The sequence below is a fragment of the Tremella mesenterica genome (assembly GCF_000271645.1).
Source record: "Tremella mesenterica DSM 1558 unplaced genomic scaffold TREMEscaffold_2, whole genome shotgun sequence".
NCBI classification, from domain to species: Eukaryota; Fungi; Basidiomycota; class Tremellomycetes; order Tremellales; family Tremellaceae; genus Tremella; species Tremella mesenterica.
The window spans coordinates 2,619,182-2,644,689 of NW_006711226.1; the positions used below are offsets into that span (position 1 = coordinate 2,619,182).

General features: G+C 47.9%; 6 protein-coding genes across 6 annotated transcripts; 3 read left to right on the plus strand and 3 right to left on the minus strand.

Annotated features, from left to right (window-relative positions):
- Window positions 1-7,487: 7,487 nt before the first annotated feature.
- On the plus strand, window positions 7,488-9,225 carry TREMEDRAFT_60687 (uncharacterized protein; the record flags this gene model as incomplete). Its single annotated transcript, XM_007002841.1, has 3 exons — window positions 7,488-7,671; window positions 7,774-8,074; window positions 8,832-9,225. 3 exons carry the CDS (start codon window positions 7,488-7,490, stop codon window positions 9,223-9,225), a joined length of 879 nt encoding a protein of 292 aa, XP_007002903.1.
- A 677-nt stretch (window positions 9,226-9,902) lies between these two features.
- Window positions 9,903-12,731, plus strand: TREMEDRAFT_60688 (uncharacterized protein; the record flags this gene model as incomplete). The annotated part of the gene is made up of 6 exons (XM_007002842.1): window positions 9,903-10,081; window positions 10,607-11,016; window positions 11,067-11,409; window positions 11,453-11,874; window positions 12,371-12,456; window positions 12,519-12,731. The coding sequence occupies 6 exons, from the start codon at window positions 9,903-9,905 to the stop codon at window positions 12,729-12,731; spliced, it is 1,653 nt and encodes a 550-aa protein (XP_007002904.1).
- Window positions 12,732-13,090: 359 nt separating this feature from the next.
- Window positions 13,091-13,984, plus strand: TREMEDRAFT_60689 (uncharacterized protein; the record flags this gene model as incomplete). The annotated part of the gene is made up of 4 exons (XM_007002843.1): window positions 13,091-13,149; window positions 13,216-13,302; window positions 13,569-13,887; window positions 13,916-13,984. 4 exons carry the CDS (start codon window positions 13,091-13,093, stop codon window positions 13,982-13,984), a joined length of 534 nt encoding a protein of 177 aa, XP_007002905.1.
- A 1,348-nt stretch (window positions 13,985-15,332) lies between these two features.
- TREMEDRAFT_56534 (uncharacterized protein) lies at window positions 15,333-16,146 on the minus strand (the record flags this gene model as incomplete). The annotated part of the gene is made up of 1 exon (XM_007002569.1): window positions 15,333-16,146. A coding segment is annotated over exon 1 (460 nt), but the record flags the coding sequence as incomplete, so codon positions are not given.
- An 873-nt stretch (window positions 16,147-17,019) lies between these two features.
- Window positions 17,020-20,633, minus strand: TREMEDRAFT_38067 (uncharacterized protein). The gene is made up of 13 exons (XM_007002450.1): window positions 20,410-20,633; window positions 20,043-20,083; window positions 19,974-19,991; window positions 19,694-19,734; window positions 19,444-19,570; window positions 19,302-19,389; window positions 18,782-19,253; window positions 18,354-18,651; window positions 17,835-18,191; window positions 17,572-17,670; window positions 17,400-17,525; window positions 17,194-17,325; window positions 17,020-17,150 (listed from the first exon to the last, which is right to left on the minus strand). The coding sequence occupies exons 1-13, from the start codon at window positions 20,515-20,517 to the stop codon at window positions 17,141-17,143; spliced, it is 1,917 nt and encodes a 638-aa protein (XP_007002512.1). The 5' UTR covers window positions 20,518-20,633; the 3' UTR covers window positions 17,020-17,140.
- Window positions 20,634-20,806: 173 nt separating this feature from the next.
- Window positions 20,807-25,385, minus strand: TREMEDRAFT_43061 (uncharacterized protein; the record flags this gene model as incomplete). Its single annotated transcript, XM_007002528.1, has 15 exons — window positions 20,807-20,973; window positions 21,112-21,182; window positions 21,306-21,433; window positions 21,622-21,946; window positions 22,138-22,377; window positions 22,560-22,898; window positions 23,081-23,224; window positions 23,271-23,357; window positions 23,487-23,631; window positions 23,709-23,821; window positions 23,985-24,127; window positions 24,183-24,331; window positions 24,498-24,903; window positions 25,014-25,098; window positions 25,236-25,385. The coding sequence occupies 15 exons, from the start codon at window positions 25,383-25,385 to the stop codon at window positions 20,919-20,921; spliced, it is 2,580 nt and encodes an 859-aa protein (XP_007002590.1). The 3' UTR covers window positions 20,807-20,918.
- Between the last annotated feature and the right edge of the window lie 123 nt (window positions 25,386-25,508).

Consider the following 25,508-nt stretch of genomic DNA (forward strand, 5'->3'; position numbering starts at 1 on the left):
CAATGTGAAAATGAGGGTAAGTCATACTTTTCCACTACTGGAGGGGGAAGGGGGAGAAGGATTTGGGGAATGAGCTATCACTGCAATGAGCATGTCCCGCAGCTGACTGCAAATCTCATCTCAGCTGATGACAAAAGTTTTACAAAGCCGCCACAGCTGCCAGACATTACTGTTACAGGGTAACAACGAATCGAGAGGACTCTATCGAGTTCAACGGATTAGGACAGAGGAAAGCGGGAGTTGGAGGCAGTGCTGCAGTAGGTAGGGACGGGTTTTCCCCTTTCGAGATTTCCCCACTGGGTTTGCTCAAAGCGGTTTTTCACCTGTCCGAGTATGTACGTAGACGCTTGCAGCAGGAAGGGGACAAGGACGAGGATATCCGTAGACAGTATATAGGATACTTTGCTGATTCTTCAATATCATTCTTTGGCTACATCGATTGCAGAGGAGACACGATCCATCACATAGCACCAGAGACACATAGATTTCTACGAGACCTCCATCGAGTTCGACCCAACCTGCGACCTAGTCATCGTGTTTCCAGTACCGTTACAATTACCTGGACAGTGCAATTGTACTCCGGGGTAAGGCACTTTGGGGAACAGTGAACTCAAGGGAGACCAGTGGTGACTACCAGAGATGTCACGCCTGGAGGTAGACTGAGGCTGTGTCATGAACTCGGGGTGGCTCTGCCACACTGCCACAGTTAAACACATGCAAGATGCATGATGTGGGTTTTGTTATCACTCACGCACAACCTCCACATGCCTCCGCCTTCCTGAAGTAGTAATTGTAGTGCATGCTTAATCAGCATTGCAAATCACCACATGCCTCCGCCTTCCTGAAGTAGTAATTATAGTGCATGCTTAATCAGCATTGCAAATCATCATGGCAGTATTGCCAATCCCCAACCAAGGATTGCAAATAAGGACTCAAGGATTGCCAATAGGACTTAGGGATTGCAAATACTAGTTTATCAGTTTAGTCAGATTGCAAATTATAGTTTAGCAGTTTAGTCAGTTTGAAGGGTATCAAAGGAGCACATCTCCCCTCTCTCTTTTCAGCAATGTATCTTCATCTTGAAGTTGAAATTCATCTTTGAAAGTCACCTAATTGGTTCTAACCCAATGTCACGCGGCACCGCGTGACATCATCTTTCCCCATCAACGAGGTTCCTTTGGACATCAGTTCGCCATCAACGATCCAGTTCTCATGAACTTCATCACCCACGAGGGTATTAGGAGGCTAACTTCGTCGAGGGCGAAGTTAGTCATGTAGGAAGTTAGGGAGATACAAAGTTAGGGGGATACGAAGTTCGTGAGGTACGAAGCTCGGGACTTCGGGTTGAACGAAGTTCTGCGTTGAAGAAGTTAGGGAAGGACGAAGTACTTAAGGGCTGAAGTTCCCAGAGATCTTTGACGATCTCGATCTCTGGTTGTTGTCTTAGTGATAGAAGTTGGTAAAGTACGAAGTTATTACGCCCAGAAGTTATTGTCACCTATTTCATATTTTGAACAACGAGGTAGTTAAAGGTTGAAGCCCACGAAGTTATTGGCTGTCGGTCCTAGCAAGTTAACGAAGAAACAACCCTGTGACAGTACCAGAGATCGTCCTTACCGACTCTCCAGTAACTCGTGGGAAGATATATGTGGACGGACTAGAGGAAAAGAGAGAGAGAGAAGAACGGCTGAAGCAATGTCGAGGAACGAACAGGGAGATAATCAAGGTAATCTAGAACCTCGCGGTTCTAGGGATTCATCTTTTCTCTCCCAGCCACCTTCTGACGCATACTTGGGCGATCCATGGGTTGAGGAGGGTGGTCAAGGGAGAAGATTAGAGGAAGAAGATGGGGGGGTCAACTGGTGGAAGAAGTTCGTATACATCGCGACCTAGGGGAAGGAGCTCGCCGGAGAGATTTAAAGAAGATATTAGAGATGGGATGTTGGTGGAAATGATGAGAGCTCTGAAGGAGTTGAAGGCTGCTGACAACCAGAAGAGTGAAGCTCTGACAGAGATAGTACAAGAACTTCGTCGAGGACAGCGGGGAACTAGAGAAGGGTCGGCGACAACTTCGTCAACTCGAGCGCCAAAACCAAAGGACCCGGACGAATTCGATGGGTCAAGAGAGAAACTCACTGGGTTCTTGACTCAGTGTTCGTTGGCGTTGAGTGTGATGAAGGATAGGTTTGAGAGTGAGGAGCAGAGTGTGTTGTGGATGGTAGGGTTCTTAAGAGGGGTTGCACTGCTGGCGGTGCAGCCTCATCTACTTTCTACTCCTCTTCCTCCTTTCCTCTCAAAACGTTCTGAGTTCGCTGTGTGGATGAAAAAGAACTTCGGTGACCCAGATGAGAGGGGTACGGCTATCCGGGGCTTGAGAGAATTGAAACAGAAGCAAGGGAAGGCATCGGCGTACTTCGCTGAATTCCAAAAGTATATTGCTATATTGGGGTGGAGTGAGGAGGAGATGTTAGTGGCTCAGGCTATTAACGGATTGGACGAAGTTATGAAGGACGAGCTTTCCCGGAGAGAGGAGATTGGGACTATGGAAGAACTGAAGGCAGTGGTGATCAAATTGGACAATAGAATGACTGAGCGTTGGGTGGAGAGACAGGCTAATGGGCAGAAAACAAACTGGGGAAGAACGCCTAACTTCGTACAATCAACGGCGAAGTTATTGACGTCACCCGCGAAGAGTCCTGTGGGCTCGGTGCCGCTTCCCCCCCCCAGCCGGAGTAACTTAGTGACAGGATCACAGGTTTGGAAACAAGGGGATCCTCTTACCCCTAGGCCAAGTTTCGAACAGAGAGAAAAATGGAGGGCCGAACGAGCGTGCTTGGAATGTGGAGGCCAAGGACATTATGTGAAGGATTGTCCTTTAGTAGCGGCTAAGGTAGCTCAAGGAAAGATGAATCCTCCGGAGATGTGGAAGAGCTCAAGGAATAGGGGAACAGGAGGGAATGCAGTAGCTGTGGGGGAGCCGAGGCAGATGAATGCGGTAGCAGGAGAGGATGTGGATGAGGGAAAAGGCCTGGACCCGTCGGTTTGAGAGAACGTCGGCGGGTCCATTTCTCTGTCCTCTCTGCTGTTGTTCCTTCTCATATTAATAGGAAAGAGCTGACAGTAGCAGAACCATGTGTATACGAAGACGGACATTTCATCACGATACCCATCACTAATGCGAGACAACCAAAGACAAAAATCAACGTTGCAGGGGCCCAGGTGGTCGCCTTATGGGATTCAGGAGAGACTACTTCATATATAAACCCAAAAACAGTGGAGGAGTTAGGATTGGAAGTTATAAGATACCCAGAGGAAGTACCTGTACGTATGTTCGATGGTTCAGAAAGTATCGGTGGCCCCATCACAAAGTTCGTTGAAACAGGGATCCGTGTGTCAGTTGAGGACGAAGTTCATATGATTCGGTTGGATGTCACGAAGTTGTGCGATGCAGATCTGGTGATAGGATGGGAATGGATGAAGAAGGAAGGAGTGATCCTGGATGTTGGGGAGGAGGTAATAAAGATCCCGGGTAGACAGAAAAGAGAGGGGGAGAAGTTAGGGACAGTTTTTGGGTTCAAGGAAGGGGAGGTTTTAGGGCCTAGAGACCCGGCGATGGAAGACGAACTTAGTGAGGAAGAACAAGAAGAACTGCTGGAGTTGGTACCTTCTGAGTACCATGATTTCTTGGATATCTTTAATCCTAAGGTAGGAGGAGAGACGTTACCTCCAAACCGAAGTTACGATTTGAGACTGGACCTAGTGGAGGGGGCAAAGTTAAAGGTGGCCCCACTGTACTCGTTAGCTGAAGATCAGAGAAAAGCGTTAAGGGAGATTCTGGAGAAGGAGGTAGCGGCTGGTAGAATTCGAAAGAGTAACTCGCCTTACGGGTCACCTATGTTCATGGTTCCCAAAAAGGTAAAAGGACAGTGGCGGATGGTGACGGATTATAGGAAGTTAAACGAAGTTACCATTCCAGACGTTTATCCCCTTCCATTGATCAGTCAAATTACTGAGGAATTAGGTACAGCAAACTATTTTACGAAACTCGACTTGATGGGGGCATACCAATTGCTACGAATTGCTGAAGGATATGAATACCTGACAGCATTTCGTACACAATACGGAATGTACAAATCGTTAGTAGTTAGGGATGGTCTACAAAATGTGCCTGCTGTGTTCCAGCACTTCCTGAACGACATCTTCAGGGATTTACTAGGGGAGGGAGTCATAGTGTACATCGACGACATTCTGATTTATGCTAAGACTAAGGAGGAACTTAGGAGATGTACGGTAATGTCACGAAGTGACAAGACAGTTTGATAGTGATAGTGATAGGATGGGTTGGGTATTTAACCAGCGACCGGCGGTATGCAGTAACCGCCGGTTAATAGGCCTTTTAGCACAGTGGTTTAGACTGCTGCCTCTGAAGGGCACTGTTATATCGTCCCAATGCTGGTTAGTTGGTCTCGTGACAGGTAAAGGTACTTCAAAGACTTAGGGAAGCTAAATTGTTTGTGAAGGCGGCTAAGTGTGAGTTCAAACGAACTTCGGTGGTTTTTCTTGGGTACGTGGTTTCAAAATCAGGCATTTCGGCAAACCCAGAATATGTTGCTGCTGTACAGGATTTTCCTTGACCTAAGAATCTACGAGAATCCCGAGAGTTCATGGGAATGGTTAGCTACTATTGACGATTCGTCCCGAACTTCTCGAAACTCGCGAAGCCTCTGAACGACCTTACTCGCAAGGATGTAAGCTTCACATGGGGAACTGAGCAAGAGGAGGCGTTCAGAGTGCTGAAGAAGAAGTTATGTGAAGCTCCAGTACTAGCTCATTTCGACACCTCTTTGAAAACGATCATGCAGGCAGATGCCTCGTTCTTTGGATGGGGATATATTATCTCACAGGTTTATAAAGCAGGTAGGGAACACCCTGTGGCTATAGAATCGGGAGCTTTTAAGGGTGCTGAGTTGAATTATACTCCGGGGGAAAAGGAGTTATTAGCAATAGTCGAAGGTTTCAGGAGGAAGAGACACTTGTTACTACAGGTAGAGACGAAGGTCTTGACAGATCATCTTAATCTGACATATTGGATGGCCCCAAAACAATTGAATCCTAGGCAAGGTAGGTGGGTAGAAGAACTGGCTAATTTCAGGTTTACGTTGGTTTACCGTCCCGGGAAGCAAGCAACACTGCCAGATGCTTTGTCAAGACGACCGGACTATCATCCTGGGATAAAAGGAATAACGACCGAACAGGAGGAGAACTTCGTCCAAGGATTGCCGAAGTTCGACTCGGAAGATGTTACTGAATCAAGCCTGAGACACATGCTCCGGGCCTTACAAGGGACAAAAGAAGTTAGGGAGGAAGATCAGATCGAAGGCGAGGACATTGTTAAAGGATATGAAGTTGATGAAGAAATAAACGAAGTTCGGGAAGGGATGTTAGCAGTCATCTGCGTTGAGTGTTCTCACCCCAAATGTAGAGCTGAACGTCAGGAGCCAAGGCAAGTTGAAGAATTTCGACGACGGTCACGACATGGGATGTTCGTGAACCCATCGTGGTCGGTGAGGGGTTTCCTACGATTCGATGGACGAGTTTATGTTCCGAATATCGAAGAGATGCGAGTAAAGATTTTGAAATCCAGACATGACTCGGTATTAGCCGGTCACCCTGGAGTCGCAAAGACCTTGGAATTGGTACTTAGAGATTACATCTGGAATGGAGTCAGGAAGGATGTGGAAGATTACGTTGGAGGTTGCGTGGTTTGTCAGAGAGCTAAAACAAACAGACAAAAACCTCAAGGAACACTGAAGACATTGGAAGTAGCGGAGAAGCCCTGGTCTAGTATTTCGATGGACTTTGTTGAAGAACTTCCGGAGTCTAATGGTTTCAACTCGATTTTGGTTATAGTTGACCGGTTGACGAAGTGGGTGATGTTCCTACCAATGACAACGAACCTCACAGCTGCGGGGTTAGCTGATCTGGTAATTGAACATGTGGTGGCGCAGCATGGGCTGCCAGAAGGGATAGTGTCGGATAGAGGAGCGAAGTTTACCTCAAAGTTCTGGAAGGATCTTACTGCTAGTCTTGGTATAAGACTAAATCTTTCCACTGCGTACCATCCACAGACTGACGGTCAGACTGAACGAACGAATCAAGCTTTGGAGATGTATCTACGAGTATTCGCTTCTTACCAGCAGGATGATTGGGCAAAGTTATTGCCAAAGGCTAGCTTTGCGTATAATAACACGATTCACTCGGCTATTGGGATGAGCCCATTCTTTGCGAATTTCGGGTACCACCCACGATGGACAGATGAGATCAAGGAATCCGAAGTAGAAGTTCCTGTTGCTCGAGCAGTTGTCACTGACCTACAGGAGGTACATAAACGATGTGTTGAAGGCATTAAACTAGCCAATGAGAGATACTCCGAAGCGTATGATCGAAAGCGCTCAGCAACACCGCTTTTCAAAATTGGAAGCAGAGTGATGTTATCTCTTGAGAATATTAGAACTAAGAGACCTAGTAAGAAGTTAGATGCTAAACAAGCAGGCCCGTACGAAGTTATTGAACGCATTGGTACTCATGCGTGCAGGTTGAAGTTACCAGCCTCGATGGCCAAGCTTCATGATGTGTTTCATGTGTCGTTGTTAAGGAAGTTTCAACCAACGAACTTCGTGGGACAGGAGGCAGAACTTCCTGATCCAGTCGAAGTTGATGACGAAGGAGAGTCATGGGAAGTCAAGAGTATTCTAGACTCTAGGATAAATAGGAGATCTGGAAAGGTCGAGTACTTAGTAGAGTGGTTGGGATTTGAGGGAACTGATGATGCTGTCTCTTGGGAACCAAAGGGAAATGTTGATGGTGCAGATGAAATTCTTACAGAGTTCCACAAACGTTATCCTGAGAGACCGAAGGAAGATTTAGTTCGTCAAGCACGAGCTCGACGAACTTAGGGACTATGCAAGACTGATACATGGGACAAGAAGTTATACAATCGCTAAGTTTTATTTCTCTCTTCATCTACAAGAATGTCAATATCGTCCATCACCATTTTCCCTTTTCCTTTCTCACGACTCCATCTTCTACTATCATCCCACCATGAGTGGGCCCCCTCAGTATCAGTAAGCTCTTCACGGGCTACCACTAACAACGGATCGTTTCTCACTACGTTCCTCATCCGCCAGTTAGCATCCCAGAACGTCTCACTAGCCGCACGAACCTCGTCTCTCAGCCCTTGAGTACTGGGCCCAGCAACCGCGACACCAGTCAGATCACGTTCCTTTCGCCCGATGGTATCATTGATCTCTCCCCGGAACTTATGGCCGAAGATAGCGTGGCGACCAGTACGAAGGAGATGTTCGTTCCATTCGAGCAGCAAACTATGAGTAGCAGAACCAATATGAGAACTTTTCTTTGATAAGTTCCGGGTTAAAAGACGAATTTGATTAAGGAAACGACGAATGATGACCCCTTGTACGTCCATCATGTCTGCTGCACGAAGAGCTACCATGGTCATAGCTGCTAACCGTTTCTCTGTTTTCAAATTGTCCAAGGTGAGAACCTCGACTAGCTTCTTGAGGTCCGCAATAATTTCCTCTTGTGTAGGGGGAGGAACTTCCTCCGACGAGGAGGACGACGAGGAAGATGGCACGGGTGACGGACAAGGAGGTGAGGGAGGAGGAGGAACAATGAAGGCCCCAGGTACGATCAGCGACGTGGAGCGAAGGTCAACGACGGGAACAGCGCGAGGGGGACGAGGACCATGAGGAGGGGGGAAAGGAGACAACTCCCATAGGGGAGCACCAGGGCGAGCGGCACGGAAGGAGACCGAGGGGGGGAGAGGAGGAGGAAGACCGGGAAGTTCGTCCGAGGACGAAGGAGACTCTGTCGCGAACACCGAACGACGAGCGGCGGGGGGCGACGAGCGAGCGACGGGCGAAGAGCGAGAAGTTGTCGAGACCTTCCTCTGTTTAGCAGGGGAAGGGGGGAGGAAGGAACAGACACCTGATGTACACGATGCACATTGTGTACCACGGTTGGCTCCACAGGGACAAACACAGGGGAAGTTGGGGTGACGAGATTGCTCGTCACTGGAAGTTAGGATCTGTTACGTTCTGAGAAGTTTGATTTGCTCACCGGCAGCGATCACATTCTTCGCCCTTGGGAGCCAGCTCCCACCTTCCAGGTTGGGCCGCGAGGGAGAGCCACTTCGGGCACAACCCTAGTGTAATCGGGGCACAACCTGCCACAACACGTGGTCAGGTACACATAGGCGTCGGCGTTACCGAAACCCCGACCACGCGACGGACATGAACTCGCCACTGATGGCCGGCCGACACGACGTCGCGACCTGTCTGCTTGCTACCTACCAACTTGTCCTCGCCACCAGTAACCTCTCTGTCGTCATTTTGATACTAAACTCACGCTCTTTTTCACACACACAGTCTCTTCTTATCTCAAGGATCATTTTGATACCCTTCTCACTCTTTTACGACTAATTGTCACCGACTTCTGGCCCTTCGCCTTCTCAACCTCCGCCCTCCCTGACAACCACTCATCAACTCGCTATAACTCTCTTAATATCAATCGTGGTATTCAATCGTGGCTTGTATTACCCTCCTGGACATTGATAGGTAGGAGAATGCATGGACAATGACCGGAAATGACGTGGTATAGCTATTACTGACATTGACGATGTAAGAGAAGAGTGAGCAATCAGAGATCGCGGGGTTTCGGTAACGCCGACGCCTATGTGTACCTGACCACGTGTTGTGGCAGGTTGTGCCCCGATTACACTAGGGTTGTGCCCGAAGTGGCTCTCCCGCGAGGAGGGCCAAGAGACTTGCCGAAGTTCTTACCGTTCCCGAGCAAGGAACAGGCGAGGAAGAAGGGGCTTCAACCCGTACCCGTTTGCGAGCGGGGGTGGGCGAGGACAAAGCGGACGAAGAGGAAGAGGACACCAATATTGGTGAAGAGTTTTGTCGATGTCTCTTTTTAGGAGACCGAAGGATGGAAGGTTTTCTTGATGAACTCGCCCCTTTCGAGGGAGTCTTTCTCTTGGCCGGGGTCGAGGACGGACCGGCGACGGGAGCGGGAGGCGCAGAAGACGAGGAAGATGCCCACAGCAAAGGGAGAGCAGCCGACAGAGAAGAGAGGCGAAGGCCAGCTGAGCTGGCGAGGCGGCCGACGAAGGACAAAGGGGGAGCAGGAGGGGGAGACTGAACCCGGGACACTAACATCAGCCATGACACGAAAGTTCTTGACGAAATTCTCAGGCAATTCGAACTTACTGCTTCAAGTCCTTCAGGCAACGTGGGAAGGAGGAGATTTGACGAGTTTTCGAGGGGTAGACGGGGCCATGGTGGGTATGAAGAGAAAACTTTAGTGAGAGGGTTGGTTGAGATGTAAGAAGAGAGTTAGAAATGAAGAAGTTAGGGGGGAAGTTCGTCAACCTACAGAGTATAAAGGGAAAACCGTTGCTGTTGACAACAGATAAGGGTGTCTCCGTCGTCAACGTCGTGTTTCATGGAGACCAGGATACCACAAAGATCCCTGGATACAAGAGAAAATTTTTTAGGCTAAGGAGTTTCGTGCTAAGATTCATGGATACTGCGCTCACGGACAGATTATTGCTTCCCATTCCCCATACATGAAATTCTTCTGTCATTGTCATATCTTCTTGTTACATACGAATTTCCCCCACGATTTTTCAATGTCCAGGAGGCAAGTTACGATGTTCGGTACATGCCAATCTTGTTGTGAGGACGGCGGCGTATCCAAAGGAGGTTTCAGACTTTCCTGGAATTTCATTACGGGAATTACATTATCAGGAAGTTGGCTTTCAGGAGAAGAGTGAGACCCGAACTTCATGCTGAGTTGTTTTGTTCTTTTTGGCGTCGATGTTCGCTCACGAGGACGTTCACGCTCAAGGAGGGGGCGACTGTCACGCGGCACCGCGTGACATCATCTTTCCCCATCAACGAGGTTCCTTTGGACATCAGTTCGCCATCAACGATCCAGTTCTCATGAACTTCATCACCCACGAGGGTATTAGGAGGCTAACTTCGTCGAGGGCGAAGTTAGTCATGTAGGAAGTTGCAGAGATACGAAGTTAGGGGGATACGAAGTTAGGGGGATACGAAGTTAGGGAGATATGAAGTTAGGGAGATATGAAGTTAGGGAGATATGAAGTTAGGGAGGCACGAAGTTAGGGAGATATGAAGTTAGGGAGGCACGAACTTCGTTGGGGACGAAGTTCGTGAGGTACAAAGCTCGGGACTTCGGGTTGAACGAAGTTCTGCGTTGAAGAAGTTAGGGAAGGACGAAGTACTTAAGGGCCGAAGTTCCCAGAGATCTTTGACGATCTCTGGTTGTTGTCTTAGTGATAGAAGTTAGTAAAGTACGAAGTTATTACGCCCAGAAGTTATTGTCACCTATTTCATATGTCGAACAACGAGGTAGTTAAAGGTCGAAGCCCACGAAGTTATTGGCAGTCGGTCCTAGCAAGTTAACGAAGAAACAACCCTGTGACACCCAACACCTCAGTACCCTCAGTACCTAAGCAGGCATCAAGCTTTACGAGCCAGAGACTAAAACCCTTCAGTACCCAAGGCAGTACTTTGCAACCTGTCATTATCACCGTTGGTTTGCCGTCCGCTGTGGCCCCTCCTGTCGCCGCACCTTCTATTGTGGCTCCTCCTGTTGCCATATCCCCGGCCGCGGCTCCAACTCTTCTCTCTCCTGGCCAACAGGAGGTCAGACCTGCTCCTGTTGGCCCTTCGCAAACTCCGGGCCGCTCTGCCACTGTGGTGGAGATAGATGATGATGATGAAGAAATGGACGGCGTCAATAGTGACAAAGACATGGATGATGTAGATGATGATGAGGGAACGGGCGATGCAGATGATGATGAGGGAATGGGTGATGTAGATGAGGAAACGTTTGATATTGATCGTGGTGATGAGGAGTTGTTTGAGGATAGAGACGATTGGGTGGCTGAGCTAGCGGCGTTGAGTCATATGTCCACTGTTGAGTAATCTGTTTGTGAGTGCTAACATACACAGCTGTCCGCGTTGTCAAAGGGTATCCTGAACTTCGTGTGATGATGCTGGGCTCCAATGGGAAGAAGCGCGTTGCCTACATGGCCAAGCTGTCCCAGGTGAAATCCGAGAAACACCGCCGCTCTGCTTCCGCCCACAACAAAGTACCTCCCCCTTCGGCAAAAAGGGTCAAAGGGACGCCTCAGTCCTTGTCCGATTTGGAGGAAATGTCTCCCCCCACTCCCCACGAGACAGGGAGTGCTTGCAAATTGTCTTTGCGGGAACAAGAGAGGTTGTGGAAGTTGTTTGCCGCTGAAAGGGAACGTTGGGAGATCGCCAGTGTAGAGGACTCATGTGATAGATGTCGGTATGTTCTTTCCATGATAGTTTATACATCTGCTGATCAATAGTCGTAAAATTATCAAGTACAGGAGAAAAGATTGGCCGTGTCTGCGACCGGTCAAACCTCATAATTGGGGATCTTGTTGTGCTTCATGCACTTCTGGACCGTGCTCGTTCTGGCCCCCCAACTCTGCCTGGGACATTCCTCCTAGAGCTTCTGCCCCTCTCGGTCCTCCGTACACTCCGTCCACCGCTGTCCGCAGTCGTCTCCCTACGGTCCAAGACAGGGACTATCCGTCGCGCTCTTCTTCGGCAAACTTTTCCTCTCCCGGCCCGACTTCACCATCCCCCGCCGTCCGTCGTTTCTCTCCCTCTCCTGTGGCCAGACCGTCTTGCCTCCCTGCCACTCCTTCAGCTCCGTCTTGTTGCACTCCCCGTCGTGCTCCGTCCACCGCCCTTCAGCCTCCTACTCCTGTGGCTGGCCCATCTTGTAGAGTGTACAGGGAGTACACCAGTGCATTCTCAGTGCCATCTTGTATATAGTCTTCTTCAATCTCTCACTTGTTTCCTTCCGTTCCCTCCCCACTCTCACTTCATTGTAACTCCTTCTCTACTGTCTGTATCCCTCCCTCTCAGCCTTCCTTTCTTCCCCTATGTTCAGATTGGTCATGTGTTACGGGGTAACAACGAATTGAGAGAACTCCATCGAACTTGACGGATGAGGAAAGAGAACAGCGGGAGTTGGAGGCAGTGCTGCAGTAGGTAGGGACGGGTTTTCCCTTTTCGAGATTTCCCCACTGGGTTTGCTCAAAAGCGGTTTTTCACCTGTCCGAGTATGTACATAGACGCTTGCAGTAGGACTGAGAGGAGGACACGGACACCTGTAGACAGTATATAGTACAATCAGCAAAGTTGGTACTTTGCTGATTCTTCAATATCATTCTTTGGCTACATCGATTGCAGAGGAGACGCGTTTTATCACATAGCACCGGAGACCCACAGATTTCTACAAGACTTCCATCGAGTTCGACCCAACCTGCGACCTGGTTATCGTGTTTCCAGTACCGTTACAGTGAGTCCATGCGGACTTGTATGAACTCTGGTGAGTTCATGACGGTTTCACACAATATTCAGGTGATTTCTGACCGAACTCATATGGGTTCAGGTGTATTCATGGTGAACGCATATGAACTCATGATGAATGCGTATGAACTCATGGTGAACTCATGTGGTATCATGGTGAACTCATACAGTATCATGGTGAACTCATACGGTATCATGGTGAACTCATACAGTATCATGGTGAACTCATACGGTATCATGGTGATCTCACCTGTACTGATATGAATTCATTGGCACTCACATTCAAGTTGCATGAATTCAGTTGGAATGTGTTGAAATCACGTGAACTCGGGTCACGCTCGGTAGAGTCGTGACACCCGGCGAAGATTTTGTGTCTTGTCAGGCAATGTGGGAGATCTGATCTTGCTTAATCATTTTAGAAGGCAAGGGGTCTACAAGGGAAAGTCAACAGAGTTGAATGACCCAAAGGAGAATTCTACCCAAGGGGGAAATCCATGAACCAAAATTTATGTTTCCCACGGGTTCTCCCGTCGTCGGAACCTCAATCTTCAAGGTAGGACATATAAGATACACGTCCGTGGGTGTATTTAATCCCTACTAATCAATTGATCTCGTATCTCAGCATGTCAAGACCTCTCGCACAAGTCACACACTTTTTATCTGATGCTGGATGGCCAAATGAGTAAGTTTCTTTCAACACATTTGTTCACTCTGTATCCGTGGACAGGAAAGGTGACTGATATCCGAGCTACACTCAGACAGATGCACATCAGGCCAATGGTGAACAAGAGACTACAAATGGGACCAACTTGGTAAAATACATTTCAGATGAATCGTGAGTGGGCATCTGTGACGGCACAACATATTTCCCCCGTAGCAGTCCATCAAGACCAACACATCCTATCACGGCTCAGATTTTGATCATAGAATGCCCGTCCCTTCCATAGGAGATGACTCACTGTGAACACTGGTCATGACACATCACTCTCTTGATTCTTCACACGTCCCCAATCCACTATCTCTCAGAGGTCTGACTCCAGCCGTACAGTAGAAACACACATAGGGTCTTGCACACTGGAAGTGAAGAATGCTAATCAACAGGTATGATCAGGACTATAGTCATTCACCTACCTTTTACGCCCAACACCAACAACCTGCAGGCGCCTCGAATTTGTCGCCAGCTCCAACAATCAACCGAACCTATCCCCGCACTGAAAGGACGTCAAGCGGACAGGTAGTGATTCTGATGGGGGAAGAGACGGGACGAGATGACGACATAATTTGTATCCAGGCCAGTGAATTGAATGATCCATTCTGGACGCCGTCGCCGGAGGACTTCCGTGAAAATGGGTCTGAAGTCCATTTCCCCGCAAGAGGTCGATGTACATCATGTGGTCAAGGCGGGCGGGCTATCCTCAAAGTCACTTGGGATGATAAATCATTACAAGAGGTGTTCTCGCAGTTGTGCTACTCTTGCCCACTCCACTTCCCGCTGGGAAAAGACTGGCCAGTTGTAGCTTGTCTGAAACATAGATAAAGTTCATTTCAGTGTCTGTGATAAGAGACCTCGTGATTTTTGCGCCCCTCAAGATTCTTGTGGAGGGTACTGTTTTCTCCCTACCCGCAGACCTCTTGATGGAACGGTTGTCAGTCACATTGACAGTGATATGCTTTGCAGAAGAATGAGATGTGCCGACAGGTGATGATGAATGCATGAGAGTGAATGGTGCACCAATCTCTGACCCATTCCATAATCGAGAGCGGGACCATTGGAAGTTAATGTGCATTGCGGTGGTGGAGTATCAATGACGTGAAAAATGTTATATGCACACACATCATGATTTCCTTCCAGGCACAAGATGACCAGTATGTGAACACGACTCATAAATCCATCATACCAAACCCAGGTTATGAAGCATCAGATTGAGAAAAGATCTAGACCAATAACCAATTCCTCAGACAATCCACCAATCTCCCCGCCGCACCACCAAACTCTCCTGGTAAAACACAAGGTTCTATATGATAACCCCCCCTTTCCTTTACCTGCTCCACCTGAACCCCGGAGCCTCTTGCAAGCTCTGCGAGGGACTTCACGGGCCCATGAAACCATTCCGCCGTTCCGGAATGAAACAAGATTTTTGTGTTATTCTTTGCTAGTAGATGGAAGATAGATGTGTTGAACGGGTCTGTTGGATTGGTTCCGGGAGAAATGAGGGGATGTCTTGAGGAAGACTGTTGGAAAGCTCGCACGGAAATCGAATCGAAAAGAGGTTGATTCTCCGAAGACGGAAAAGTGAGGTGTTCTTTCTCAAACTTGCCAGTAGATTGAACATTTTGAGGAAGCAAGAGAGGAGTGATGGAGTTTGATTGGAGTAAGCCAGGTAGAGTGAAATTGGAAATGGGTGCAAATGGATCAACATCGATAGGGAAGCGAGAGAGGTAGCATGCGGCTGCGTTGGTGAGTTGTGGTATGTCTAGTGTGTCTGGGTAGGGGAGGGGTTGAGTTGGCGGGAGAGAAAGCCAAGGCTGAGAGATCAGCTCAACCTCGTACTTTTGCTTATATCATACTTCTGTCTACCCGCGCCAAACATAATTCCTGGCAAACAAGATGGAGAGAAAATCCCAAGAATGAAGTCGGGAAGAATGAGGCTCGGATGGTAGCATTGAACTCACGGAAATCAAAACCAGCCCTCCTGGTATACCCAGATCAACGTGCCCACTAACTTCTTGAACTGCTTTGATAGTAGAAATCACTCCCAAATACGCAACTAAAGACCAAGCCAAACCCCCTCCTGCCGAATCACCCATTACAACGATATCCTTTGAATCCCAGCCGTCTTCTCGCAGATGAGCATAAGCGGCCAGAGCGTCAAGTAGGGGAGAGGGAAAAGAACGTTCTTTGTCTAGAGATTTCCGGATGGATGGCGCAAAGATGGAGATGTCGTGTATTATTCCCACACCTTGTATCATGTCCTGAGAATCCGAGTGAGATTCCGATTGCGAGTGCTTATTACCTATCTCGGAATGGCCTTCATCTCCCTGACACGTTCTCTCTTCTCGCTCGTAGGTTGAATGCTTCTCCATCGGAAACTGTTCGGAGTCGTAATTGGTAGGGGCAAACGGAGAGGAGGATGGAGTGAATGAACGTGGTTTGATGAGCTTGTCGTCCGTATGGTACCACATTCCTTGTGCCGAGCGTCCATCAGATTTTGCATCCAAGCCGAAGTTCACGGGACGAGAGTCACTTTCTGGTATCGGGGAGTTCGGTGATACTGGAGCAGAGGAGAGGCTGGAACTGCCGAAAGGGAGAGACCTGTCTCTCTTGCCATAGTCGTCTCGTGGTGCCGTGGTGGCCGATGATGCTGGAGGACAGGGTAGGGAGGAGAAATCGGAAATGATAGTTGCTTTTCTCACTTGAGGAATCATTTGTGTTGTAGAGATATTTGATGATATATTGGAAGAGGACGAGACGGGCTTATTTGAACGGAGAGAAAACATGAGTGAGAAGAGAAAAGGGTGTACCAGCGGATGTCCAGTCACATGACCTCCTCCCGCCAGCCAGAGGATAACCTTTCCGCTTCTCCTTGTATCTCCCCGTGCCGAAACCTCTCTAGGTTGAGGATGCCTTACTCCCTTCAAGCCTTCCAATTCCCTCTCGTGTCCCTTACTCCCCTGTATGCCCAACTCCCCTGTTGCCCGTCCTTCAAGTAACCGTAAGGGACTAGAAGCCTTGATACTAGATTTCTCCAAATTGACGCCAGCCGGAGGGAATCCCGGCTCCGAGTTTGACAGATGATAGGCTGAGTGAGCCGAGTTGAGATGAACACTCCTCATCCAGTACCCAGGGATTTCCTTAGTAGTCCCTTCGTTCAAAACTCCGAGTCGAGGTCCCATATACGGAGAAACAACGACTTCCTCCAATTCTAACCGTATGGTCGCTTCGGAAGTCTTGAACAACCAACACCAAGGCCAAGTATGAAGGAGAGATACGAACCCACACGTTACACGCATTAAGAATTTGTCCAGAGATTGATTTTGATCGGGAGGATGACCGATACCTGTTATGCTCCATATAGCCGCGCTGAAGTAGTAGATGAGTATACCTCGGATGATAGAAGATAGATGAGTTCGATAAGGGGGTAGATTATCAGGATGAAGAGGTAGAGGGGCGAACCTGTGGAGGAGTTGGTGTCTGCTAGAAGCGAGGAAGACACTGGGTGGGATGAGGAGAACTATCAATGAGAGGGAGATTAGGGTGGTTAGAAATAAGAAGCAAACGCGGGGAATCCAAAGAAGACGAGAAGAAGGGGGTATGCGAAGGAGGAAAGAAGGAGTCGGAGGTTGAAAGATAGTGTGTTGGAAAATAGCCATGTCAGTAAGTGTTGAGCAGGACTCGAGAGAAGGGATGGAAATGAAAAGAGAGGGAAGGGAAAGAGTGAGAGTAGGAAGTGGGGGGAAGGAGAGATGAATGATGAGGAAACAATAATCAGCAGATATATGAGACTCAAGAAGAGACAAAGAAAAAAGTTCGACTTTGACCCACGATCGATCGAGAAACATGACGACGATATGCATCGCATAAACTGACAAGGTGGATCTGCCGCGTCGTACAATGTCGATCTTTATCGGTCATCTCGTCGCTCAACAAACATAGCTCCATGCCAAGTGATACACTAATAAGTACTATCAACATCAGCTACGATACTTTATTTGGGTGAAATCTTACCGCTTGAAAGGTGGTACAGGTTTGCACTCATTCTCGTCCAACGTAGTAGCGATCACACTTCGGTATTGTAAATCGACTTTAGGTGAAGTTGGATCGTGTTGAAACGATAAAGTATGTTTCATCCAATGTTCACTGGTCGTCAATTTCAAGTCTAGATTTCCATACTTGCCCAATTGGGAATGATGTGGTAACCGCCGACTACTCACTCGTCTCGTTCCGGGAAGTCTTCTCTTGCATGAGCACCACGAGACTCTTTTCGCGCCGCGGCAGACACTACAGTTTGCATGGCGCATTGCATGATGTTCCTCAGTTCAAGCGTTTCGATCAGATCACTCAAGCGTCAGTACAAACGTCAAGATGAGAGGGAATTGGCCATACCTGTTCCAGATCATGCTACGGTCTTTGATTCCGACTTGATCATACGACTTGTACACGTCGCTCATCTTTTTCACACCTTCATCGAGGGACTCTTGAGTTCTGCAAGTGAGTGATTCGTCGGCCGCTATCCAAACAGCTAGTAGTGAAAGTAGACCACGAAGTACCATGTACAAAAGTCTGAGTATATTCAAAGGCGATTACTTGGCTAAGGTGATAGCTCGGGACTAGGCGGAAGCTAAGTGATAAGGTCACAGAACACCCACCTGAACACGGCCGCATCCGTCTGCATAGTCTTCTGCATATCCAATCTAATCTTCGCAGTCGATAACGGTCCGCTCGAAGTCCGGATGTTGTCCAATTCATCTATACTCTTCTTGCCCAAATCACCTTGCATAGGCTTGTGAGGTTTACCAGGCTCAAGGGTTTCTTTGATGTGATTGGCACATGCTCGACCGAAGACTACGATATCAAGGAGAGAGTTGGCGCCTAGACGATTGGCACCGTGAACAGAGACGCAAGCGGCTTCTCCTGCGGCGTATAATCCAGGGACAACCTTGTCTTTACCCTTTTCGTCGACAGTGAGGACCTCTCCGGTATATTTGGTAGGTATACCGCCCATGCTGACATGTCAGCAAGTGTCATGGGTCATCATTCGGACCCCCGCCTCGCTGTACGGGAAGCTCAAGGATACGGCAGATTTACTGGTAACGGAACAAACCCGCGAATGTGATGAAATGGACGAGAGAAGACATATCAAACTGAAGTCTGGCAAGAAAACTCACTTGTAGTGAACGGTAGGTAGCACCGGGATGGGCTCTTTGGTGACGTCTACACCCGAGAAGATAGCAGCCGTTTCTGAAATACCAGGCAGACGTTCGTGGAGTACTTCAGGTGGCAAATGACTAAGCTGAAGATAAATGTGATCCTTATCAGGACCAACCCCACGTCCTTCTCTGATTTCTAGGGTCATGGATCGAGAGACGACATCACGAGACGCAAGATCTTTTGCGGTGGGCGCGTAACGTTCCATGAATCGCTCTCCTTCAGAGTTGAGTAGGTAACCGCCTTCACCTCGTGATCCTGAAAGTGAGCTGAACGTATTTGTCCCAGCCTGTAAACACGGCCTCTGGAGGGTCCGCAGCCCGTAATGAGCGGAAGGATGGGTCAGACAAGAGGGAACATGGAATGACATTGCAGCGATCGAACTTACCCTCCGTGATCAAACAGCCCGCACCGTAAATTCCAGTAGGATGAAATTGCACAAATTCCAAATCTTGCAATGGTAATCCAGCTCTCACAACCATAGCGTTACCATCTCCTGAACAAGTGTGTGCACTGGTGCAACTGAAATACGCTCGTCCATAACCTCCAGTAGCGAGAACAGTCTTGTGAGATCTGAACCTATGAAGGGTCCCATCTTCCATGTTGAGAGCGAGTACACCGACACATTCACCATCTTGCATCAAAAGGTCGATAGCGAAATATTCAATGAAGAAATTAGTGTTGTGTCGAAGTGATTGACCGTAAAGTGTGTGAAGGATAGCATGACCGGTTCGATCGGCCGCTGCAGCGCAACGATAAGCTTGGCCGCCTTTGCCGAAATTTAAAGATTGTCCGCCGAAGGCTCTTTGATAGATTTTACCTTCTTTGGTTCGAGAAAAAGGTACACCAAAGTGTTCGAGCTGGACATAAGCCGTGAGAAAAGAAAAGTGGGAGGAAGAAGGACGTACTTCGATGACTGTACTGGGGGCCTCTCTACACATGTAATGTATAGCATCTTGATCCCCTAACCAATCGGACCCTTTAACAGTGTCGTACCTCGATGTCAGCTCATATGATCCTACTGAAAGCTGGTGCGACAGTACAACTCACATGTGCCATCGCCAATCATCCTCTGTCATATTGCCTAAAGCAGCATTGACTCCTCCTTGCGCAGCGACGGTATGACTCCTAGTAGGGAAAAGCTTCGTAATACATGCAGTTTTTAAACCTCCCTCGGCTGTAGTGTCAGCTTGGTTCATCTCCGCCGTGAGTGAATGATAACACAGAACAAATACACCTTGATAGTGACTCAAGCTATGGGATGTGTCAATGGAAATATAGGAGAAAAGTGAGAGCTCACCCAGACCGAAAGCCGCTCGAAGACCAGCACCTCCTGCTCCTCTGTATAATCAGCATCACCTCATCATCCAAGCCTTCCTGTCCCTCCATACAAGATGATTGTGATTGTGAATATTCCAGTCACAGTTGAGTGCCACCAGATCACATCCCCAAATCATTAACCGAATCGCTCCACGTACGCCTGCAGGATGCCCCACAGCGGATCCCAGAAGTCGTCGTGAAACAGTAAAAGTCGGACCGGCATACATGAGAGGTGAGAGGAATAAAAAGGTAAAACATACACAACAACAGCGTCGAACCTGAATATCAGCCTTGTTCTTGAACAATACCAGTAAATGTCCAAGACTCACTCATGGTCAATAATGGGATACCCTTTCTTCTGACCGAAATCCTACTCGTTAGCTAGGTTCAAACCTCGATCTCTCTCCGAACCCCACTTGACCTGATGTCAGGAGTCAGACAGGCCTTGGATAGAAGGATTAGGTCTTCAAAGACGGATCTAATGAGCGGGAAGGGAAGTCTTGATGAGGACACTGGACATTGCGAACGATCATGCAAGAGACCGATCTCTCAATCGGTCTAATGTGAGATCATGGGTATGTTACATTAATCCATGTCTACGTCTGCAGACAAGGTATATGGACTGAGGAAGGGTTGTTGTCATTTGACGATTCAGATCTGACGAAGGGCAGTAGGTAAGAGGAGATTTGCACTCACAGTAGCCTCTTGAGCCCTATGTGTCTGACTAGCGACGACATACCCTCTAGTAAGATTCCTACTCCTCGTGGATGTTCTCAGACCGAGAGATTTGGTCAACCTGAGCATGATGTACCCCTCTTTGTTGGTGTGTTCTTCTGTGTATCTAGTCCGTATTCAAAAGAGAGGGGAGAGAAAGAGAGAGGAGAGTTCTAAGATATTGATGAAGAGCAGAAAGTCAAACTGTACTGTCGAATTGACGACTGATCTGATGCTTGCCCTGTGATCCTGTTACCGTTCGGGATGTTCCGGCATCAAGAGCGAACTAAGGTTTACCGGCTCTCTCCGATCTTCCACCACCAATGAGATTCTTTCTATTGCCTCAACGTCACGCAACTAAATCGAAATGAACGACACTGTAATGAAAAAATGCATGACAACATGAGGTCATGTACATATAAATATGTACGCTATGTGGGCCTGTCCGCCAGTACCATTTACGCCTTCCCTCAGCGTGATGACAGTGGAGACTAGAAGACCCAATCGGCATCGGCTTCCGCTTCTGCCCAAGGAAACTTTTCTCGTCTGTTTGTCAGCTACAAGTGCGAAATGCCGAATGTATGCGGCCGTGCACGTATATAGGAGCTGATGTTGTGTTCAGTCGACTAGCCGCGAAAAAAGGACAGATGAGGAAGAAAGAGAAGAGGAAGAAAAACGACGCACAGAGCCTTCTGGAACAACTTTTCCAGGGGCACATCGTACTTTTTAGCCCAAGCGACAGTCAGTCGTGGATCCTGTATATAAGCCACGCCCAGTACTTCCAAGAAGGCAGAGATCATCGCCCGTCGTTGTAACTAGATACAGAACCTCCAACAAACATTGGAAGGAGGGGCGCAGGGCAAGAAATGATCACTCACAATGTAATTGATCTTAGACGTTGACAAAGCTACATCCTTGAGTTTATCTCTGTCACCCATTTGGATCTTGGCAGTCGCTATTCTCTCGTCCATCCTCGTGATGGCATCAAGTAATTTCTGTTCCGTCACTGACATCAGCATGGACAGGCTCTTCTTACACTACGCCACATGAGCGAGGGGGGGGGGAGGGGGTCCATGCCACACCACACCGAAATCAGGCAATGAGTACGAATGAGTAAAGGGTGGCAAACAATGTGGGTGGGAGTTTGATCAATCAAAAGGCGAATTGGGGGAGAGGGAAGAGAAGCCAACTCACTGCCCCTCCTCGGCTCAACCTTCTTCGTCTTCCTTTCCTTGGTCAACTCCTTGAATTCCCCCTTAATCTCCTTCAACCTCTCATCCAATTCACTTTTCGGCTTCTTCGCCTCTTTCTCTTCTTCCAACTTGACATTTTCCTTTTCCCACTTTTTCTTCGCCGCCTCTAAAGCTTTCTCAAGTAATTCCGCCTCATGACGCTCGATAAACTCATCATCAACATCGGATTCGTCTTGCGCCAAATCGAGTCGTTTTTTCTTCATCTTGGGATCTAGAGTGAACAGTTGGTATCGTAATTTCATACGCTGGTACTTTAAAGCGCGGACCTGAGGCTCAGCGCTGTCTTCCAATCACATATGGGACCTTTGACACCGGAGAGCATCATTGATATCATTATTAAACTTTTTAAGATACCTAAGCAAGAGATGTGGAGAACAGCAAGGCAAGTAGGAAAGCTGATGCAGAGTCGAAAATTATGGCAAATGAAATGAGGGGGGCGAAAGCAACAAAAACACACTTTGTCTCCCATCTTCGCGAAACTCTCCGCGAATCCTTTGCTGACGGTTTTCTGATGGTTACACAAAATAGCAACATCACGATTGGCAGTATTGTACGCTGCGATCTTCTCCGCCACTGTACCGTCTTTAGGCGTATGTTTGAGTTGTTGTTGAAACGTCCATGAGGCATTGTAAGTACGGAAAACTTTGGCTGTCAAACCTTTCATTTGTCCATTGAGGTACTGGTTCAAGCCGGTGGTCTGAGATCAGTTCACGTGTCATGAACTATGCCTATGAATCCCGTCGTCTCGCTCATGATGACCAGAATCGTATTGATACCCTCAGCCGCAAGGACAGATACGTCAAGGAAGCGCACGAGGAAGGCAAAGTCAGACAATGGATACCGTGATGATAGGAAAGAGGTAAAGCACCAAGGACTCACCGTCAGACGATCGAACAAATCATCTCCCTTTCCTTTAGGTTCCGCTTTGAAAATCCTGATATTCTTAAACACTTGAGCATCCACCTCGACCTCCTGATGAAACCTCATTGAGTCTTTACCGAGGAAATCAAAGATGACTTTGTTGGGAGGTTCAAGAGTGACGTGTTCGTATCGTAACGAACAGCAACCGACAGTGTCTGCTTCATCTTCCCCTTTCTCATTGCCTGCACGAAGGGCCAGCCGATCGATGAAGTACAGAGCGGTCGCTCTTTGACGATCTGCCATGATTTTCGACTTGAGATCTTCAGTGTAGTCTTTGCGAATGCGATCGACGTGTTTCTGTTCGTCAAAATATGTCAAGAGTTGGAAGAATTATGGAATGGGTCGGTAGCAGGAAAATGATGGTCTCCACATTCGCGCACAGACCACTATATAGTTGACGCTGTGTGATACACAGATATATACGAGAGTGGTGCATGGCATAACTGAAGGACATTGTGAAGAGCGTTGAGAAAACTCACAATGAGCTCTCTGGCCTTTTCAAACTTAGACCTATCACTTTGTCCTTTCCACGAACTACCAGCTGACAAGAAAACATACTTGCTCTGTCCATTGACATTTTCTTTCCAATGCGCAAGCCACGTAACCGTATTGTCATGTTGTAGCTAAGTTGGTCAATATCTGATACCACTCGGAATGTGGGATGCTCACATCTTTCCAGGTGCCTGGGATGTTGGGTACGGGTACAGGTGCGTTTTCTCCTATATTGAGGATGATATCTTCTGGACGTAGACGTAACTACGATGATCAGCACTTATTTTCATGACGCAAGAACATCATCCAATCTGGGAATGCACACATCCTTACCGTGGATTTGTCAATATATCCGGTGAAAGTGTTCGACAAGGAAAGGAATTGTCAACCAACCTTCAGAGTTCCCTTCTTCGGATGTTCACCACGCCCTCTGAACAAGCCAGGAGGTTCAGCTCGGAAGTTTCCTAACTTCTCCTTTCGACCGTCAATGGTGGCATAAAGATAAGGTGCTTCAAGCTTATCCTTATCTTCTTTTATTCTGTTTGATGAGCGAGGAAACTAGTTAAGCCGCTGATAGCCGAGATTGCGACTAGGATAATGAGCACAGAAACTCACTTCTTCTTTTCCTCCTTGGTCATTGACTTCTTCTTTTCCTTTTCTTTCTCGAAATGCTCAAACATGGGTCTGAAATCGCATTTTTCTAAAGACTTGACTTTGACGCCTTCTTTCTACGAACGTCAGATGATTAAATCACTTTGGCATATAAGACAAGTGGCATGGCCATCATTCCCTGCTGCCAGACTCTACCATCCTATTCCATGCAATTACGGCAGTGACCACTGATGCATAACTTGAGATGGAAAAGGTTGTGAGAAGTCGAGAGAAACTCACAGGGGGATGTTCATCCAAGACCGCCTGAAAATCCCTGAAGAAATTCTCCTTGAACTTTTCATCCTGCGCATGGTCCGTTTCCAACATTGCGGCGAAGAATCCTGCCACTTCTTCCGATTCCGGTGGCAACGTCAACGATACGCCTGAGTCATATCAACACGACTATTCCAAACATGAAGATTGGAGATGAGAGCTCACCGTCGTACTTCATTTTGACACCTTTCGGCAGAGGGATATAAGGAGGTGGAAACAGGATACCGTTATGCTCCAGAGTTGTCCATTTGACAGAACCATCGTTGTTGGCTTCTTGTTCTTCCCACCATTTATATTTGTCTTCTTCTTCTTCCCTTGTTTGTCAGCTCGATGCGTGGACACATACCTCAATGGGCCTTTAACCTATAATAGATCCCAAAAGTGTACAGAATGCCAAAACTGTCAAAGGCTGACTGTACGCTTACTGAGACCCACGGATTATGCGAGATGTGTTTTGGACATGGTATAGATTCGACTCACTCTTTTATTTTCTTGGCCCTTTCCTTCTTAATTTCAGTCTCTTCCTTCCCTTTTCCCTTACCATTCGCCGCTGAAGATTTTCCCTTCTTCGCCAAAGGTTTCTCATCCTCACTGCTCGACTCCTGCTTGACCTTCGCCTTCGTCTTCGCAGGGGTAGCACTCTTCCTCGGAGCCGCTTTCTTCTTCGCTAAAGGTTTCTCGTCTTCTGATTCTTCTGACTCCACAGGGGCTTTTTTAGTTTTACCATTCATTGAAGGGCGTTTTTTCGCTAAAGGTTTCTCGTCTTCTGAAGCTTCCGATGGCACTGTAGCCTTTTTAGTTTTACCATTCATCGAAGGTCGTTTCTTCGCCAGAGGTTTCTCATCTTCAGAAATTTCAGAGTCCTCGGAGAGGGAAGAGTCTGATTCTGCGTATTTGGCAGTCGAAGTGGAAGCTCGAGGGCGTTTTTCGTTAATTTGTGTCTATCGCTTAGCATACAGTGATAAACAGTTGAGGGACAGACACATACAGTGGGACCTTCATTCTTGACAGAGGGCCCAGGAGTACTTTCTTCTTCACTGAATACGGGTCGTTTTGCTGAGGATGGTCTGGATTTCTTTGCCTGTGGCTTCAGCTTGGGTTCTTTTCACTTCCAACTACGAAGCATAAAATGGCGAACGAGTGCGTAACGGTATGGGTAAACACGAATACCCTAATGGATGAAGTGCACCGGGAAAAGAAGTTGCAGCAGATACACACCAAAGGTTTCTCATCTTCACTACTACTGTTCACTCTCTTCCTTCCCCCATTCACCTTCCTTGACAAAGGCAGTTCATCATCACTTTCCTCAGGTGAGACCACAGGAGCTCGTACAGGGTTCTTAGGTATCGTAGGAGCTACCACGGCCATCGGTCCTGTGGAAGACATGATGTTTCTTCTTCCTACTCTCTTCGAACAAAACGAGAGCGTCAACGAGTTGGATAAAGGTTTTGGGAAGGTATACAAGTACGAAGTGAGAAGACGGGAGAATGG